Source organism: Pelophylax lessonae (genome assembly GCF_965119305.1).
Source record: "Pelophylax lessonae genome assembly, chromosome: 5".
NCBI lineage: Eukaryota > Metazoa > Chordata > Amphibia > Anura > Ranidae > Pelophylax > Pelophylax lessonae.
This window is the reverse complement of record NC_138772.1, coordinates 55,769,291-55,790,235: the sequence shown is the minus strand read 5'-3', so window position 1 is coordinate 55,790,235 and position 20,945 is coordinate 55,769,291. Positions and strand designations below refer to the sequence as shown.

General features: G+C 42.7%; 1 protein-coding gene across 1 annotated transcript in view; it reads left to right on the top strand.

The window, feature by feature from the left end:
- The window catches only part of AKAP9 (A-kinase anchoring protein 9), a gene marked incomplete at its 5' end in the record, with an annotated part of 407,878 nt that overhangs the window by 167,096 nt on the left and 219,837 nt on the right, over window positions 1-20,945 (top strand). The window contains 3 exon segments of the mRNA XM_082257825.1: window positions 12,082-12,306; window positions 16,882-17,025; window positions 17,470-17,579. Coding sequence (XP_082113951.1) covers window positions 12,082-12,306; window positions 16,882-17,025; window positions 17,470-17,579 — 479 coding nt within the window.

The window sequence follows — 20,945 nt, the reverse complement described above, 5'->3', positions numbered from 1 at the left end:
TTTTTTTTTTTTTTTTTCTGAAACCTGAAAGAGAAACCCATAATGAGCTAGTATGCATCGCATACTAGCTCATTATGAAATACTTGCCTAAGAACGAGCCCCCGCCGTGCCGCCTGCTTAGCTGGATGACGGGCGACATGTCCTGTCGCCCGTCTTCCGGGATCGCGTCATCCGGCCATCTGATTGGCCGGAGCCGCGGTGACGTCACTCCCGCGCACGCGCCAATGGTCACGGCACGGGGCTCTGAAGAAACGGCACCAGCGGCCGTTCCTTCAGAGCACAATATAAAATGTGATGATTGATATCGGCGCTACCTTATAATGTATAAAGTAAAAACACACAAATATCAGAGTGTCACCAATATATAGTGAGTGAACTCCTAGACGAAATAAATAAATAACCAATGTGTTTAATAAAATTCCAAATAAAAACAACCAATGCGGTGATAGGTGTACAAAATAAACATATACAATGATGGTGAACGTAAAAGAAAAAAAGGGGGTTATCCCACAACCACAAGTGTATTTATCAGGTATAGAATTTCCTGATATATGTGCCACACATGTGATATAAAAGTAAATATTTGCTGCTGGGTGAAATTCAAACTGTCCACTAGGTGGCGTTTCCAATAAGAACTCATGCAGCAGTATGTGGTAAAAAAGGTGAGTAAGTGCTGCTAGATAAAGTGCAAGTTGGCCACTAGGTGGCGTTTTTCCAATACAACCTGTGCAGCAATATGGATGGGGGTCTCTTCTCCGTGACGAGGGAGCAACTTCGAGCCGGCACTTGCGCCCTAAATGCTCACACAGAGAGAAGGCCCCATAATGAGTAGTTAATCCATACAGTATAGCAAAAAAACGCAGTACACTCACTGTTAAGTTACGGTGATCAGGATCAGAATGCAGTCGGTGCGCGCCGGGATGCTTCCGCGTTCCACGGCCGACAACCGGAAGTGACGTAGTACGTAGCAAGACTCCGCCCTACGCGTTTCGTCAGAGGGACGTCAACTGGAGCGTTCTCAACATCACTGGCTGCATCTAAGGTAAATATCTCCTAAACTGTACATGTTTAGGAGATATTTACAGTACCTATAGGTAAGCCTTATCATAGGCTTACCTATAGGTAAAAGTGTCAGAGGAGGGTTTACTTCCTCTTTAAGGATTCATTCACACCTTGTACTTTGGGCTGTGTTTCCCAGTGCAGGCCCAATGCAGTAGCAAGCTGAAATCCATTGATTTCAGTTAGTCAATGAGCACTGAATGCCATGGAAATAGTATGATTCCTGCCTTTTGAGAATCTGTTGCAAAAAGGGTTACACAGGGTAAAGCCTTAGTGATATTGATAGGGGAGATCTGTTTTACATGCCTATCTTAGGGTCATGTCAGGTGAGGGATTCTTTCTCAGGTGACAACTCACAGAGACTGCTGACAGACCACTGACCTTTTCTTTTGGAGTCACCCCTTCTCCAGCCGGACCGGTGAGCTGTCACTTTCCTGCTTCTCCCTCGCTGGGCTGCTGCGAAAGAAGTAATTTAATTTGATTTCTTTTTTGGGTGATTCTGCCTTTGGGAATGTTTTGTATCCCCAGTGACAGAATCATTTGACTGACATGGCCCTTAGAGTACAACTCCAGGATTTTTTTTTTTTATTAAGTATACAGTATCTCACAAAAGTGAGTACACCCCTCACATTTTTGTAAATATTTTATTATATCTTTTCATGTGACAACGCTGAAGAAATGACACTTTGCTACAATGTTAAGTAGTGAGTGTACAGCTTGTATAACAGTGTAAATTTGCTGTCCCCTCAAAATAACTCAACACACAGCCATTAATGTCTAAACCGCTGGCAACAAAAGTGAGTACACCCCTAGGTGAAAATGTCCAAATTGGGCCCAATCAGCCATATTCCTTCCCCGGTGTCATGTGACTCGTTGGTGTTACAAGGTCTCAGGTGTGAATGGGAAGCAGGTGTGACAAATTTGGCCCAAAGTGTTAATATTTTGTGTGGCCACCATTATTTTCCAGCACTGCCTTAACCCTCTTGGGCATGGAGTTCACCAGAGCTTCACAGGTTGCCACTGGAGTTCTCTTCCACTCCTCCATTATGGTATCTGACATCTTCTTATAGCCTAGGTCATCTTTATGTAGAGCAACAATTCTCTATTTCAGATCTTCAGAGAGTTCTTTGCCATGAGGTGCCATGTTGAACTTCAAGTGACCAGTAAGAGAGTGAGAGTGATAACACCAAATTTAACACACCTGCTCCCCATTCACACCTGAGACCTTGTAACACTAACGAGTCACATGACACCGGGGAGGCAAAATGGCTAATTGGGCCCAATTTGAACATTTATCTCATCAGACCACAGGACATGGTTCCAGTAATCCATATCCTTAATCTGCTTGTCTTCAGCAAACTATTTGTGGGCTTTCTTGTGCATCATCTTTAGAAGAGGCTTCCTTTTGGGATGACAGACATGCAGATCAATTTGATGCAGTGTGCGGCTTATGGTCTGAGCACTTACAGGTTGCCCCCCCCCCCCACACAAACACACAAACTCCTTCAACCTCTGCAGCAACACTGGCAGCACTCATACGTCTATTTTCCAAAGACAACCTCTGGATATGACGCTGAGCACGTGCACTCAACTTCTTTGGTTGACCATGGCCTGTTTTGAGTGGAACCTGTCCTGTTAAACCACTGTATGGTCTTTGCCACTGTGCTGCAGCTCAGTTTCAGAGTCTTGGCAATCTTCTTATAGTATAAGCCATCTTCATGTAGAGCAACAATTTTGTTTTTCCAGATGCTCAGAGAGTTCTTTGCCATGAGGTGCCATTTTGAACTTCCAGTGACCAGTATGAGAGAGTAAGAGCGATAACACCAAATTTAACACACCTGCTCCCTATTAACACCTGAGACCCTGTAACACTAGAGAGTCACATGACACCGGGGAGGGAAAATGGCTAATAGGGTCCAATTTGTACTCACTTTTGTTGCCAGCGGTTTAGACATTAATGGCTGTGTGTTGAGTTATTTTGAGGGGACAGCACATTTACACTGTTATACAAGCTGTACACTCACTACTTTACATTGTACCAAAGTGTCATATGGAAAGATATAATAAAATATTTACAACAATGTGAGGGGTGTACTCACTTTTGTGAGATACTGTATGTAAACCCTCACCTTGTAAAACAATCAATTCAGTTTAAAATCAAAATTAAAAGAAAAACATTTGTGTATAGATTAAAAAAATAATAATTATAATAAATACCTCTTTTGTCCCTTTTTTTTTAAGTGATCACAATTCCTCTGTTCTCAGATGCAGAAGAGCTAGGAGAGCAGAACCAGCACCTCACTGGTCTTCCCAGTGAAAGGCTGTGCAGGGGATGGGTGTCAGGACAAGTCTGATCATTGGAGGAGAGCAGGCTGAGTTTTAAGCACAGCTAGAGATCTGACCACGATTTGTTCTCATGCTTAGTGTGGTCAGTTTTTATTAGGAAAGCAGAGGGGCTGCCAGGAACAACAGGGATTTTACAGAAAGGAAGCAATGCAAAGAGAGCAGGATACTTCTTCATACAAGTACATGGTACAGCAGGCATGTATCAGAAATATGAAATGTTGGGTTTGCATATTCTTTAAATATTAGATTTCTCCTGTGTAAAAAACAAAAAAAAATGCCAATACCAGTCTTCAGTTACTCTCTTTACCCCAGTTCCTTTTCAATCCAGTGCCAGCAGTCATTCTGCCCATTTCCTATGAGCCCAGCCTGTCATTTATGTGCCTACCCCCAGGGAGTTTGTCATTACGCAGAACTGAGTTTCGCTCACGCGTCATTATGTGAGTGCCACTCCAGTCTTAGGAGAATGTCCGCTGCTGCAGAAAGAACCACCTGACGTATCACCAGTCTATATACAGTAGAAGACTTTACCATTAAAAGGTATGTATATGGGAGGAAGAGGAGGAAAAGGGGTTGCAGGAGACTTGTGCACAATGGAAAAATCTGTTTTGTTTCGTTTTCATTCGTAAGATACATTTCGTTCTGTTATGTTCGTTATGTTACGTTATTTGTTTTTGGATAATTCATTATTTCTGTAGAGTATAGATATTCGTTATAACGAATTCGATTTGTTTGAGTGTTTCATTTTTGGATAATTCGTTATTTATTCGTGATAGCGATTCGTAATTCGTTAGTGTATCGTAAAGTGTTATTTTAACGGACAATTGCGCGGTCGTGCGATGATGTACCTCAATAAAATAGTGTCCTTTTTTTTTTACCACAAATAGAGCTTTCTTTTGGTGGTATTTGATCACCTGTGCGTTTTTTTTTTTTTTTTTTTCCTCTTCAAAAAAAGAGCGACAATTCTGAAAAAAATAAATAAATATATTTTTCACATTCTGCTATATAACATTCCCCCCCCCCCCCCCCCCAAAATATGTGAAAATCGATTTTTTTTTTCATCCTTTTAGGCCAATCTGTATTCTGCTACATATTTTTGGTTAAAAAAAAAATCGCAATAGGCGTAATTTGATTGGTTTGCGCAAAAGTCTCGCTTCTACAAACTAGGGTAAAGATTTAGATTTTTATTTATTTATTTTTTACTAGTAATGGCAGCGATTTTTAGCGGGACTGCGACATTGAGGCAGACAGATCGGACCCCTAACTGACATTTTGGGGGGGGGGGAACCAGTGACATTTTTGGGGGGACCAGTGACATTAATACAGTAATCAGTGCTAAAAATGTGTTCCTGTAATAATGACACTGGCAGGGAAGAGGTTAACCAAGGGGTGATCAAAGGGTTAAGTGTGAGCTTAGGGGAGTGTTTTCTAGCTGTATGGGGGATGGACTTGTGAAATGAACACAGAGACCTGTGTTCCTATATAGGAGGATCACAGGCGTTCTATAATCATTTCAGAGAGAACAAACGGTCTGCTGTGTTTACAACAGCTGACCTTCGTTCTCTCTCAGCAGGGAGCGATCGTGGGTGCCCGGTGGCAATCGTGGCTGCCGGCCCCATGGACTGCACCTGCGAACCGACGTACCCATATGTCGGTTTGCGCAGCCGAGCCAGCCTGCCGCAGTATATCTGCGGCGGGCGGTTGGCAAGTGGTTAACACACACACACACATACACCCAATGACAATATCTCTTCTGCTGCTTTTAAAACTCATCTCCCCTGCCTAAATGCAATGCAACACCCTTCTCACTCGGTTCTCAGAAATGCACTTTGCCAACAATCCAACCTCCAGAACAAAATGAATCAGCTGATTGGACTGGAAGATTTACTCCTGGTCGACCTGCTGTTTCATCAGACCTTTAAAGCGGTTGTAATCCTAAAAAAAAAAAAAAAAAAAAATGAGCATACTAGCTCATTATGAAATACTTACCTTAGAACGAAGCGCCGACATGGACCCCCGGACACTGCTGTGGGAGCTGACATGATCCCTCGGCGTCTCTTCCGGGTTCAGCGGCTTCGGCGCTGTGATTGGCCGGAGCCGCGATGACGTCACTCCCCCGCATGCGCGTGGGAGTCATTTTCCGGCAAGCTCCCGGCAAGGAAAGCTGAAGGTTCGCCGGACCTTCAGAGCGCATGCGCCGGTCGCGTGAGCGGCTGCATGCAGTGCAAATATCTCCTAAACCGTGCTGGTTTAGGAGATATTAATTGTACCTACAGGTAAGCCTTATTATAGGCTTACCTGTAGGTAAAAGTGTAAAAAAGCGGGATACTACCGCTTTAATGAATTAACACATAATGCCGAATTCATTCTTTTTTTTCGTTATTTCTTTTGTATTCATTGAAATTCGTTATATATTTTTTTCAAACATTCGGCCAAATTTTGATTTGTTACCAAATAAATTGCACTTGCCTAGTTTGCAGTGTCAGGTGGAAGGCGGGTGATAAGTTTCATGGAGTTTCACTGTAAATATGAAATGCGGAATGCGACCGTCCTCCAGTTTTTTTGCTCTGTTTTTCACATTCGTCCCTTAATTCTAGAAAATATACATCTTGTCTTTCTTAGCACAGAGAAATATAATGTTCAGTGACTGCTGTCCCTCCAATTATAAAACAATTAGCCCCGCAGCTGATTCTGGGAGAAAAGCACTGATTTGTGTAGGAAATAATATTGGTTTAAGAAAGGCAAATATTTGTGCAGGTAGTGAGGAGCAGTGAGTACGGATGTGTAGAGCAGAGAGTGAAGAGTCGCCGGATGCTGTAGGTCTCTGTAAGGAGCGTTGGGGTATCAGCCGGGAGACACGTCTGATTTGATCTCTGGATGTAAGTAATGATACGGCAGTGATATGCTTTGTTAGTAATATGGGGGGGCTGACCGTGCCGGGGGGGCTGGTCTTCTAAAGTTTATATTTTTTGTGATGTGAATTTTCAGCTCTGAACAGTTTTTCTTCCAGCAGATAGATGGACATCTAGATCAGCCTTTCTCAACCTTTTCAACACAGAGGAACCCTTGAAATAAATTCCTGGTCTCGGGGTATCCCTGCTAAAAGTTTAAAATCTACAACTCCTGATACATTAGTGTGACAGTCAGTGGGAAGAATGCTCCTTACTCTTGTCATCATTGGGAAGAATTACCCCTTACAGATAGCTAATAGGAACAATGGTGTCATTGGGGACTTATCGGAGAGGCAGAAATTGCCCATTGCTCAAGGAACCCCTAGCAACCTCAGGAGGAACCCTAAAGTTCCATGGAATCCTGGTTGAGAAACCCTGATCTAGATCAGGGTTTCTCAACTCCGGTCCTCAGGGCACACTAACAGGTCAGATTTTAAGTATTACCTTGGGGAGATGTAGACTAGAATACTGCAGTCACTAAACAGCAAATTATATCACCTGTAAAGTATTTCAGTTTTCTTGCAAACCTGGCTTGTTGGTGTGCCCTGAGGACAGGAGTTGAGAAATACTGATCTAGAATGATACAAGGAGGTTACCTCATTCTGCTTTGTATTTACATAGTTACATAGTAGTTGAGGTTGAATAAAGACAATAGTCCATCCAGTTTAACCTGTGTGGCCGTAATCATTTCACATACCCCTTAATGTTTTGATCGTTGAGATGTACGTCCAAGAGTCTTTTAAAAGTAGCCATACTTTCCGCAGTTACCACCATTTGTGGTAGAGAATTCCACAGTCTTGTAGCCCTTACTGTAAAGAACCCCTTGCGTAGCCTGAGGTTAAAACACTTCTCCTCTAATCGCATTTCATGGTCTCGTTTCCTTATGCATTCCTTACGACTGAATCGTTTTTTTTTTCTATGTTGAGATCACCGATGAGGTATTTGTAAATCGCTATCATGTCCCCTCTCAGGCATCTCCTCTCCAGGGAGAATAAATCAAGCGCTTGTAAATGCTTTTCATAATTAAGGTCCTCCAATCCCCTAATTAGTTTAGTTGCTGTCATAGCGTTACACTTTACCCTTCATCCACACTTTATTCTTTATTCCTTCTATTCATCTGATATCCCCTCTCATGCTCGAAGTTGTCCTTGGGCCTCATTCGCACTGGCTCTCTTGCGTTTAGCTTGTGAAAGAAGGAAAAGTGATCTTAGAAGTATAAACCGCTTTCATGCTTGGGAAATAGAAGTGGCGGCACTCCAAGGTAGATGAGAATAAAAATATATCTTTATTGTAAATTAATGAGTAATAAATAAGCACTGATGTGTGAAACGTGTTTACTGGCTGTCCTGAGAGTGTGTGTTTTTTCTTCTATTTTTAACTGAATTTACAATAAAGACAAATTTTTATTCTCATCTTCCTTGGAGTGCCGCCACTTCCTATCTACATTGAATGCAGCTGCGGACCGGGCTGGCACCCAGGTATAGTGGATGTGCATGCAGCCACGGGCTGTTTAGCGCGGTGTCCACCCTGCCTGTCTCTCTCTCGCTTTCATGCTTACCAGATAGCTTTTTCCTAAGTTTAGACATTGCTGCTTTAAAACGTTTAGGCACTTTTATATGTGTCTACTTGTGTTTTAGGTGCGGGTTTCTAATCGGATCATGGCTGTGCAGAATTCTGTTTTTGTGTTTTTTTAAACATAAAGATAAAATTGAATGCACCTAAATGCAGATCAATGCCCAGTGTGACTGGCACCTTTAAAGATCATTACATGCACTTATATGTGTTTAAAGTTTCCTCTAAATGCATTTAAATGTAGAATTGACTTTGCCAGCCTGCAAGAAAAGCATCACTTGACACTAAGGCCCCTTTCACACACTGAGTCTGTCAGCGGACTCCGTTTTTCTCAGCGGGGGATCGATCTGCCAATCCCCCACTGAGCATGCGGATGGCAGCTCTGTCTCCATGCTGTGTGCAGAGACAGAGCTCTCAGGTCGCCGCTGTTCTCTATGGGGGAATCGGATGAGAACGGATCGTCTGTCTGTTCTCATACGATCTCATCCGATCCGCTGGACGGATGGAAAATAGGGTTTCTATCCGTCCAGATTTGACGGATCAAATCGGATGTCAGCGGACATGTCTCCACAGACATCCGATGCCCCATAGAGATGCATGGGGCATACGTTCAGAGCCGCCAAAAAAACGGACAGGCGGATCTGAACAGTCCGCCTGTGTGAAAGGGGCCTAAGGCTGCTTTCACAGTGCAGTTTTTAAAGCGCTTTTGTGTTAGAAAAAAAAAATTTGCCCGAAAAGCTCAGCAAAAATGGTTTCCTTTTTAAAATGAATGAATGTGTTCCCACTGGGGCAGGGCGCTACCGTTGCAGTGGACAAAATCCTGCTTCCAGCATTTTTGGAGCATGTTTGGGGAGGTAAAAAAAAAACGGACCTTCTTATTGAAAGCAAAAAGAAAAACGTGGGGAAAAAAACGTACCCTCGATGCATTTTTGGTCTGGTTCTTCATTCACATGTCCTTTAAAAACCGAATCGCATATGCAGTAAAATCGCAGCAAAAATGCATATGCTTTTCTTTTGCAACGGATCAGTGTGAAAGTAGCCCAAGTATACAAAAAAAATCTAATATATTGCATCTTACTAGATCCTAGATGTGGTGGCTGCATCAGTAATTTTATATTTTATATATATTTATAAATGTAATTGTGATTCTGCCAATAATGCGCTTTCTGTGCTAGGTTCACAATGCTCACTCGCTGTACTGTATCTGTAGAGAAGCAGTGTTGTCGCACCAGGACGGGCCCCTTTTCTCTGCACCATAACTTAAAGGAGAAGGGTTCTGTGGTCCTCAGGGGGGATGGGAAGAATGTAAGTGATAACAGTCCAACTCTCTCTGTAACCCTGGAAACCAGGAGCGAAGAGTAATTTGTTACTTCCGGTACCGCCCCTTTGTTTAACTGGCCACCAGCGGCCAAGAAAACAGCCGATCGGACCGATCTGTGTCTGATTAGCTGCATGGGGGGGGGGGGGGAGTCAGAGGAGAGATTTGGGGTCTAATAGACCCCAAATCCCTCCATAAAGTGGACCTGTCAAGACCCATGCTATCACAAAAGATGTTGTCCATCCCTTGCGATAGCAATAAGATTAGTACAAAAAGTTTTGTATAAAATAAAAAAAAAAAAAAAAATTGTAAAGAGCCCCCGATTCACCGTGCGAATGCATACGTTACTCCCACACGCATATGTAAACGGTGATCGCGCCACACATGTAAGGTATTGTCGCGAACATCAGAGCCAGAGCTATAATTCTAGCACTAGACCTCCTGTGCAACTCTAAACTGGTAACCCGCAAAGGCATTTAAAGCTTCACCCATGGAGAATTTTAAGCACCGTAGTTTGCCGCCATTCCACAGGCAGATGCAATTTTAAAGCGTGACATGTTGGGTATCTATTTACTCGATGTAACATCATCTTTCACATCATACAAAAAAATTGGGCTAACTTACTGTTTTATTTTTTTTTTTAATTCATGAAAGTGTTTTTTTCCAAAAAAATTGCGTTTGAAAAACCGCTGGCAAATACTGTGTGACATAAAAAACTGAAACGCACACCCATACACACACATATATATATATATATATGTTGTTTGGGGGTTTCTAGCACAAAAAAAGTAGATTTTTACATGTAGGAGTGGAGTGTCAGAATAGGCTTGGGAAGGAGGTGATTAAAAAAATGTCCCACTGTCCCCCCTTTATTGCATATTGGAAGCTAATCTGAAGAATACATGCTGCCTATAGATTCCCTACATATAGACCTGCTTAAAAGAAACAACTAGAAACATAAGACTTTTTTTTTTTATAACAAATTATTTTTAGGTGTGCTGTATGAATGGAAGCACAAAATAAACATTTATTGGGGTTTTCCCAATTTTTTTACTGCAAAGGTAGAAATGCACTTTAATAGAACAAAAGGGAACAAATAAAAGAAGTGCGTTGTTAAGCTTTACATAACCTTTAAGGTGAACTTGTGTTTTTCATGTGAAGAACAAAGCAGCAATTCACACTCCCACCCTGCAGCATTCTATACTTGCCTACCCTTTGCTCCCCTACTGCTCCCTTTGCCATTGTAAGCGTTGTCACCCTAGAACAGGAAGTGCCAGAACAAGGACTTTCACCACAGTATCACCAGGTATTATTTTAAAGAGGCGCTCCAGTCCCCCCCCCCCCCCCAAAAAAAAAATTAAGTCACACTGCTCTTTGTGATTGGTCCGACAGTCTTCTGGGACCTGTGTTTGTCCCAGAGGGCAGCGGTGGGGAGGAGGAGGGGCCTGGCATCCATTGCTGTGGCAATCTGACCCAAAAGTGGGAGCTGGTACCTGTCAAAACCAGGTACCTGCTCCCCCCTCCCCCCAAAAAGTGGAAATGTGGAAGTGCACACAAGCGGAGCTTTGGGTGGAGCTCCGTTTTAATAAAAGCTGCTGATGTAAAAAATAAAAATTACTTTTGAAATTATATATCAAAACATTGAGTATATTACAGTTTAGTGATTGGATTTACATATCTTGGGTTTAAAACACATGAAGATATAGAGCATGTTTGGTATTGGTGCAGCTCTACGTCTAACTGCAAATAAAGCCATGCTGCACTGTTTAACCTGCCTACCCACTACCATGCTGCAAAATAGAGAAGAGGTCTAATATAAGTAATAAGATGAATAGAGTTGAGCGGACACCTGGATGTCCGTGTTCGGCGGGTTCGGCCGAACTTGAAAAAAAAGTCCGGGTCCGTGTCCCGGACTTTTTCTGAACTTTACCCGGACACCGAACCCCATTGAAGTCAATGGGGACCCGAACTTTCAGGCACTAAAATTGCTCTAAAACACCAATGGAAAGGGCTAGAGTGCTGCAAATGGCAGCAAAACATAGTTAAGAGCATGGCAAGTGCTCTTAAAAAAAATCCCCTTTAAATTTGTAATTTTTAAATAGCAGATTAGAACAGCAATCTGTAGTAAAATATAGCTGAACTCTGCACACAACAGACTGATAAAAATAGATTTTTTTTCTCCCTCCTCCTCCTCCTCAGTGGACTCAAGTGAGGGCAAAAAGATCGTTCACTGCACCACCCCCCACACTGCAAAATCAATGTAGACTGTCCCTGCCTACTCTCTCCAGCCTGTCCCTAAAATGCTCAAATAACTGTCCCTGCCTACACTCCGACCTGTCCCTGCATTCTTTTCGGGCACAATTTTTCACTGTCTGTCCCTAATCAGCAGCAGCCAGCACGTATGATGTGTGCTCTCTCCCTAAACTACAGCAAAATGACGCGCCGCGCTGTGGCTCTCGAACTTATAAAGACATGGGTCACATGCTTCAGATGGCCAATCACAGCTACTAATACATTAGTAGGCATGGCTGTGATGGCGCACACCAGTTAAACGCTTGTTGATTGGCTGTTGAAAGCCCGCCATTAAAAGCGCGCCATTACATACAAAACAGGAAATACAATTACCGAACACGGATTTTAAACCTGAACATACAGTAAAGTTTTCGGGTCCGTGTTCGGGTAACAAAAATCCAATTATTCGGTACGAACCCGAATAATACAGTCCGTGTTCGCTCAACACTAAACATGAAGCCTAAATCCTTCAAGAATGTTTAGGAGGAGATTTGAATAAATATAGAGGCATAGCAGACATCCCCTTTATTGCTATTTTTCTTGCAGGAATATAACCAGAGTGCTGCAATGGGTGCCGAGGCTACCAAATATAAGCAGATGTATGAGGAGCGGGTGGAGGAAATGAGGCAAGAGCTTGTGAGACAGGAACAGGAATACCAGCAGGCCGCGGAGGCTCTGAGACTGGCACATGCCGCACAGCTGGAGAGACAAATGTACGACCAGGAGCAGCTGCTCTCTGAGGTGCACCGGCTGAGGGCACAGCTAGCAGAGGTAAGAGTTTATTATGTACTGTTTTCTAAGAATGTGTCTGAGTTCCAGAATAATCTAACTTTGTGAAAGTCTTAAAATTTCAACATTTAGGGCAAAGTGACAGGTTCTCTTGAAGTGTAACCCAAATCTCTCCCCCTCTTCCCTTGAATATGACCTTCCCCACTCAGCCCTTCTGTTAAAATCCCCTCAGAAATACCTAGTGCTTCCATTTATGGGAGAGTATGTGGCCATCTTGTTCCTGAGCCGCCAGTCTCTAGGCCAGTGTTTCTCAACTCCGGTCCTCAGGACACACTAACAGGCCAGATTTTAAGTATTATCTTGGGGAGATGCAGACTAGAGTACTGCAATCACTGAGCAGCAAATGATATCACCTGTGATGAATTTCAGTTTTCTTGCAAACCTGGCCTGTTAGTGTGCCTTAAGGACCGGAGTTGAGAAACACTGCTCTAGGCCCACACACTGTCACATGAGAGAGGCAACAAGCTTTGGCATGGAGTATACACGGGGGTTTAGTCTTACAGCTCCAAAATAAGGATAGAGTAGTGGTTGAGCATGGCAAGGTTGACGCATTTGGACACAGGGCGGATGCAGTCGTCAATGACTACCTGGTTGATCCTGAGAGTAGCAAATGCTTGTTTCAAAGATTAAGCCATGCACGTGTAAGTACACACAGGCGGTACAGTGAAACTGCAAATTGCTCATTAACCACTTAAGGACCGCCCGCCTGCGGCAGGCTGGCTTCCTGCGCAAACCAACGTAGCTCTACATCGGTCGTGTGCCTGCAGCTAGGGGGCTGCCGGGCACCCGCGATCGTTCCCTGCTGAGAGAGAAGGACGGTCAGCTGTTGTAAACACAGCTGACCGTTCTCTCTGGAATGATCACAGAGCTCCTGTGATCCTTCTTTATAGGATCACAGGTCTCTATGATCCTTTCAAAAGCCCAACCCCCGTACAGTTAGAAACACTCCCCTAGGCTTACATTTAACCCCTTGATCACCCACTGTTTTAACCCCTTCCCTGCCAATGTCATTATTACAGTAACAGTGCATATTTTTAGCACGGATTACTGTAGTAATGTCACTGGTACCCCCAAAAGTGTCAAAAATGTCAGTTAGGGGTCCGATCTGTCTGACCTGGTATATAAAAAAGGGTTTTGTGCGAGTTTAGTGGGGCTGCAGGTCTAATCTTCCGCTATGCCCAGTCCCCTCAGAAATCACATTCAATTTGCACCTGTGAAAACACAAAATCGCACTGTTAAAACACATTAATTTGCATCACATCAGTGTGAACCGAGCCTTAAAAGAGAAGTATGGGGTTATGTTTTTTCCAAGGATCATACTTGCCTAGCTTGATGCTGCATATGTCCCCCAACGGCTCTAAGATTGAGAACCGAACGATCTAACACAGTCGATTGCGTGACTCTCACAGCTCCCTGAGCAGAGAGCTGCTGACTGTCAACAGCTCTCTGCTCTCCCGCTTGCTTGCTGGAGCACTGGGCTGTGGACGGGGCGGGGGTGGCCAGCTCAAGCTCTCAGCGGCTTGCTGAGAGGCTGATCTAGATGCCAGTCCAGGCATGTGGGTGGTTCCCGACTCCATTGTCGCAATCTTGCCTGAGCCTTGACTGGCACTGTGATGTCAGCAGACAGCGAACTTCAGCTCGCTGTCTGCAGAAAACAGGTCACATGAGTGCCGAACGAACTGAACTCCTGTGATCCACAGGAGAAGTACAGCCGATCGAGCTTTGGCTGTACTTCTCCTTTTAACCATGTGTGGCAGTTCTTTTGTTAGACTAGAGTCACAGGGGGCTCAGTTGCGCTGCTACACTTGTTAGAGGTAGCAGTTGATTGGTAAACAGATGGAAATATGGCTCCCTACAGACTAATGCCCCATACACACGTGCAGATTATCTGCAGACTTTTGTCTGCAGATTTACCTTTTCTATGTAGTGCAAGGGCCTGCCGGATTGCATACAAATTGAAAGTGTTTAGGTTTGACCTCATATTATATGGTTTTGGTAAGTCTGCAGACAAAAGTCTGCAGATAATCTGCACGTGTGTATGGGGCCTAAGCTATACAAGTATGTAACTGGAGCATAATGTGAGAGATTGAATGCTACATGATCGCTTTAGCCCCCTTATGGTGGTAATCTGATTAAACTATTTTTCCCAGAATCAGAGAATGTGATTGGATCTACGAATCATCGAAGAGATACACACTGTGTAATCGATTTTAATTGAAATTATTCTGATCAGTCTGGATGGAAATTCCGATCATAAGAATGTAGATACATCAATATGATCACATAGGGTCCTTTCACACAGGCTGTCCGATCAGATCCGCCTGTAAGTTTTTCAGGTGGACCTCATCGGACCCTCTAGTCCCCTCTATGGAGCAGCGGTGTCCGCTGACATCTGCTGCTATCCGATTCAAAACCAGATGGATGGTGGTCCTGTTTTCCTTCCATCTGGCGAGTAGTGCGTTTCCATCCAATTTCCTCATAGAGGAATGCGGGATTGTGTCCACTGTCATCTGTCTGCTCAACGGGGATCAGCGGAGCAATTCCCTGCTGAGCAAGCGGAATCTGCTATACGGAGGTGCCCATGTGAAGGGGGCCTAAGTGTATGATGCATAAAATAAACTGACTTTTCATTTTCAGGTCAGACAATAAATTTAACAACAGTATGATCGAATTAACAAATCGTTCTATATATGGCCAACATTGAGTTTGTGATTTCTTTCTTTCTTTCTTTGTTTCTTTTCTTTCTTTCTTTCTTTTCTTTCTTTCTTTCGTCCTTTCTTTCTTTCTTTTTTTCTTTCTTTAGTCCTTTCTTTCTTTTTTTTTTTTTTCTTTCTTTCGTCCTTTCTTCCTTTCTTTCTTTCATCCTTTCGTCCTTTCGTTCGTTCTTTCTTTTGTTTGTTCTTTCTTTCGTCCTTTCTTTTCTTTCTTTCTTTCTTTCTTTTCTTTCTTTCTTTCTTTCTTTCTTTCTTTCTTTCTTTCTTTCTTTCTTTCTTTCTTTATTTCTTTCTTTCGCTCTTTCTTTATTTCTTTCTTTCGCTCTTTCTTTCGCTCTTTCTTTCATTCTTTCGCTCTTTCTTTCTTTCGCTCTTTCTTTCTTTCGCTCTTTCTTTCTTTCTTTCGCCCTTTCTTTCTTTCGTCCTTTCTTTCTTTCGTCCTTTCTTTCTTTCGTCCTTTCTTTCTTTCGTCCTTTCTTCCTTTCGTTCATTCGTTCGTTCTTTCTTTCTTTTGTTTGTTCTTTCTTTCTTTCGTCCTTTTTTTCTTTCTTTCTTTCGTCCTTTTTCTTTCGCCCTTTCTTTCTTTCGTCCTTTCTTTCTTTCGTCCTTTCTTTCTTTCGTCCTTTTTCTTTCTTTCGTCCTTTTTCTTTCTTTCGTCCTTTTTCTTTCTTTCGTCCTTTTTCTTTCTTTCGTCCTTTTTCTTTCATCCTTTCCTTCTTTATTTCTTTCGTCCTTTCTTCCTTTCTTTCTTTCCTCCTTTCTTCCTTTCGTCCTTTCGTTTGTTCTTTCTTTCGTCCTTTTCTTTCTTTCTTTCTTTCTTTCTTTCTTTCTTTCTTTCTTTCTTTCTTTCTTTCTTTCTTTCTTTCTTTCTTTCTTTCTTTCTTTCTTTCTTTCTTCCTTTCGTCCTTTCGTTCTTTCTTTCTTTCTTTCTTTCTTTCTTTCTTTCTTTCTTTATTTCTTTCTTTCTTTCTTTCTTTCTTCCTTTCGTCCTTTTTCTTTCTTTCGTCCTTTTTCTTTCTTTCGTCCTTTTTCTTTCGTCCTTTCTTCCTTTCTTTCTTTCCTCCTTTCTTCCTTTCGTCCTTTCGTTTGTTCTTTCTTTCTTTCTTTCTTTCTTTCTTTCTTTCTTTCTTTCTTTCTTTCTTTCTTTCTTTCTTTCTTTCTTTCGTCCTTTCTTTCTTTCTTTCTTTCTTTCTTTCTTTCTTTCTTTCGTCCTTTCTTTCTTTCGTCCTTTCTTTCTTTCGTCCTTTCTTTCTTTCGTCCTTTCTTTCTTTCGTCCTTTCTTTCTTTCTTTCGTCCTTTCTTTCTTTCTTTCGTCCTTTCTTTCTTTCGTCCTTTCGTCCTTTCTTTCTTTCGTCCTTTCGTCCTTTCTTTCTTTCGTCCTTTCTTTCTTTCTTTCGTCCTTTCTTTCTTTCGTCCTTTCGTCCTTTCTTTCTTTCTTTCGTCCTTTCTTTCTTTCTTTCGTCCTTTCTTTCTTTCTTTCGTCCTTTCTTTCTTTCTTTCGTCCTTTCTTTCTTTCTTTCGTCCTTTCTTTCTTTCTTTCGTCCTTTCTTTCTTTCGTCCTTCCTTCCTTCCTTCCTTCCTTCCTTCCCATTTCACTGTACTGTCTTGGTAAGAGTAAAAAAAAAAACCCTGTAAAACCCCAGAACAATATAAAAAAATGGCTGGTATGTTAACCTTTGCCCTCTGATTCTACCGTCCTACAAGCTAGACATAGCCTGTAGCCTTCCACATCCTACACTAATGCTCCAGAAAGAGAAAAAAAAGGTGGGAGGGATATTTCGGTGTTCACTTTCCAAGATATAAATTATTTATCAGCAAAGTGAAATGAGTTTAATTTGTACAGAACGCCTCGGCGATCAGCGAAAACCAGGCCATAGAGAGGGAGAAGCTTCTGCTGGAAGAATTGGAGTCCATGAAGCAGACGTGTGCTGGAGTCACGGGGAGGACACGGGATTGTATCCTGCAGGATAGCAGTTCTCAGACACAGGTATAGTCATGTCAGGATGATGTGCGCCGAGTAATGTAATGCAACTCTGCCTGGACACTGTTGACTTTTCCTTTGAGTATCAAATTATATCTGCTGATAGCAGTAGGAGGAGGGCGGGTTTTCCCTGTTGATAGGACAGATTGGCTCCTGTCTATGGTTACCGAAGTGTTGTCAGGAGTTGACTGTCTCAGCAAAGTCACTCCAAGCTAATGACATATTGTTTTTAAATTTACATGAAGGCAGATCTGCTATAAGTTTCTTGTCCTTTTCTCAGTTTTTTTTCTTTTATCCTAATGAACAAATAGCATAAGAGGACGTTGTTTGCATTAACGCCTCTCTATTATAAGAGAAAAGCAGAAGGTTGCACTTTATTTTTATGTCTGCAGCGGAATGACAGGATTCTTATCTCTTTTGTCTTCTTTACCTTTGCAAAAACTCACACAGGATGAACCAGTTGCTGATCCAGAGAAAGGAGAACAAGTGTTAGAATGTGGACAGGAAGAGAAGGGATTGGAGGAGGGCAAGACTGTCACGGAGGACCCCAGCGGTGAGAGGTAGGGGCATTCATTCCATCTACCTGTAGAATGATTCTTTCTGATACAGGGTTTCATTGTAAGTGTATTAACCTCTCTACTTCACTACTGTGAAATTCCTTTAGAATGTCATTTCTATTAGGAAGTTAGCAGGGGCACCTTGTAAGATTTCTTAAAGCCTAACTGAACTTTCAGTTTAAATCAGCAAATTACATTCGAGGTGCATCAAAACATAAGGTGTGCAGAGGTGTACAGCGTGTTGCTTTTATTTTTTTCTAAAACAGCCACAGCCTGAGTAGCAAAGCCTATACCTTGGCAGCATGCTGCAGAGTGGAAATCCTGCTCTCTGTGGTGATTTGTGAAAAGAAGGGGACAGCGCTCAATATTGTCTATCTGTGAATCTAATACTCAACAATCAATCTTGATGTACAAAATAAATAAATATATATACATAAACCACAAATCACAATTGATAAAATTATTAAGTGGGTTTCCCCAAGTGTTATACTAAAAAGTGACTGTGTGGTGATTGGCAGAGGACCGATGCTTCCCCTGCTGAGTCAGACCCAGAGATCTCCAATCAGGAAAGCTCATGCTCTCTGTGGATTGGAGACCCCTGACTAGGGCTGGGCAAAAAATCGATTTAATAGATTTATCGATTTTGTAGCGTAAAACGATTTTTATTTTGCAAACTCAAGTTTTTTGCCACAATAGTTTTTTAGGACTTTTCCGCGTTTTGTCCTTGTGCGTTACCATAGCGCGATATGAGCCAGCCCCCGCCCCGCGTAACCGACAGTACACACACACACTAGAGGTCACTCAGGGGCCCCCATGGCCTGCATGCGGGACACTTACCTGTACAGGCGGGCCGCCCTGGGCTCCAGCCAGCTCCTAGTCCGCTGCACACCGCACAGCCAGGCCCGGGAACCAGCCACAACACACCGAGAACTCCCCAGTAACCGGACCACCGCCGCTGCCATCTCTGCTCAGAGTCTACGAGGAACGAGCCAATCAGCGGCCACCACCAGGCCTGGATGTGACGTCAGCTGCCGGGAGAGGAAGCGGGCGGTGCGTCTGAGGGGAGGCGGGGTTATACCTGTACAGGAGCTGTGATAGGTACAGAGACTAGCCACACCTGTACAGTGCTTCTCCTCAGTCCTCCACACAGATGTGAGCTCTCCTCCTGTGAGCCTTCCCTCCCCGCTCAGCGCCCATCATTCCACACAGTCCTTGTGTGTTACCATAGCGCGATATGAGCCAGCCCCCTGCCCTACGTAACCATAGACAGTAAAAGAAGCGTGCAACACAGTCAAAACAACTCTTGAGGACAATCATAGCAATAAAGTTGCACTTTTGACACTATATCTGATGTCTGCAGTCATTTTTTAAGTGCATTGAAAAAAAAATCGAAAATCGAATCGAAACGCTAATTTTTCTTTAAAAATCAAAGATTTTTTTTTAAGGCAAAATCGCCCAGCCCTACCCCTGACTCAGAAAGGCACGTGTAGGACATCTGAAATGAGACCACTGCTTCCACACAGAGAACAAATGTCCAACTTTGCAGCATGTTGGCAGGGGACAGTCTTTTCTTCTCTGATTTTTGTTTTTTCTTTGTTCAAGGCTTTGCACGCCTTTTTTATTTTGATGCACCTGGAATGTGTTTAGCTGATTTAAACTGAAGATTTAATTGTGCTTCCTTCTGGGTAGTAATAATGTCACTCTAGTAAAATAATAGAACATACCTGTAATGTTACTTTTTGCAAACACGTCCTATTCTTACACTTTTGAAATCACTCCTTTATAAATGGAGGGTGGATTTTAAAAGTGTAAAACTATTATGCTACGATTACAAAAAACCAGTATAGACAAGACATACAATACAGATACGAGTCACATTTGAAGAAAGTAAAGGATAAAGTTTACTTTTCAAAATAAATAAATAAATGCACATTTTTTTGCAGGTAAAAAAATGTGCATTTATTATTTTCTTCTTAAGGAGTCTGCAGGGCATTTGTGCAGCTCCTGCAGACTCTCAAGATAGCTGTCTGCCCATGCCTTGTACAGAGAGGCATTTACCGGAGAGCAGGAAGATCAGTGGACAATGAGAGCGCTCACCAGCATCTTTGTAGATCATGGAGAACTTCAAGCCGTCAGTTGCAATGGCTGATGGTACTTGTAGGCATTCATTCACAGGAAACTGTGAATGAATGACGCAGCCATGAAGGGAGGAACATGTAGCATGTTCTGAAGGTAAACGTATCCTTTAAAGTGAATCTCCACCCAAAAGGGGAAGTTCCGCTTTAAACATTCCTCTCCCTCTCGTATGCTACATTTGGCATGTAATTTTTTTTTTTTTTTGGGGGGGGTGGTACCTAGTTTTGACAGGTACCCACTCCCACTTCTGCTCGGACCGCCTAGGTGATCCAAATGGAAGTTCTTCCCCCCCCCCCCCTTCCTCCCTGCAATCTTCTGGGACACGTCAGAGGTCCCAGAAGATTGCTTGGCCATTAAGGAGGCGCAGCGCAACTCGCACCCGGCTGTGATGCTGCAAGCTGTCACAGCCAGGTGCCCAAACTTGTAATGATGGCGCGGGGGAGAGGAGAGGGGCAGAACCAAGGGTTCTGACGGCCGCATCGTTGGATCAGGGGAAAGGTGAGTGTGTGTTTATTAAAAGTCAGAAGCTACACTTTTTGTAGCGGCTAACTTTTAATAAACACAAAAATGACTGGAGCTCTGCTTTAAGTACTGGTCTCTAAATTGGTAAATTCAAATCCGGTTGTTCATAGTAGTCGCATGCATGGTTTGAGTCACATGACTCATTTTGAAAGTGAAAGGGGTTATCTGATTGGTTGCAGCGTACAACTTTTTCTTTTAGAACTCTTTCATATGTAAGAGTGTATTTGAAAATATCCATTACTTCATCTACCTGAAGCTTTGTTGGTATTCTGGATCAAAGAACTTTTCTTTGTCCCTGAATTACCTTGTGTTTTGTGATAGGCAGTGCATGGCTTTGGCTGTGCCCTTCAGAACTGCAGGTCTGCTGGTTTCTTGGCTGGAGTATTACAGATTTCAGGATATGAGCTGCCCAGTCATTATTCCTATAGTAGAAGCTGAGATATGTGGGGTTTTTATTCCATAAGATCAAACACCTGCCATGTTCTGTTTCTTTACTCATCAGTTTATGTCTGTCACGTCTGTCCCACGTGTGTAGAGTTACAACATTGAATAAATGGGTATGTATCAGCGCTGCCAAATAAATATGTGCAAAATATACCACAGAATAAAAAAATTATGTATAAAGTGCTATTCAAATGAAGTGCTGAATTGTGCTTATCAAATAAATAAATAAATAAATACATGTATATAACAATATACAGTGTGAATTTA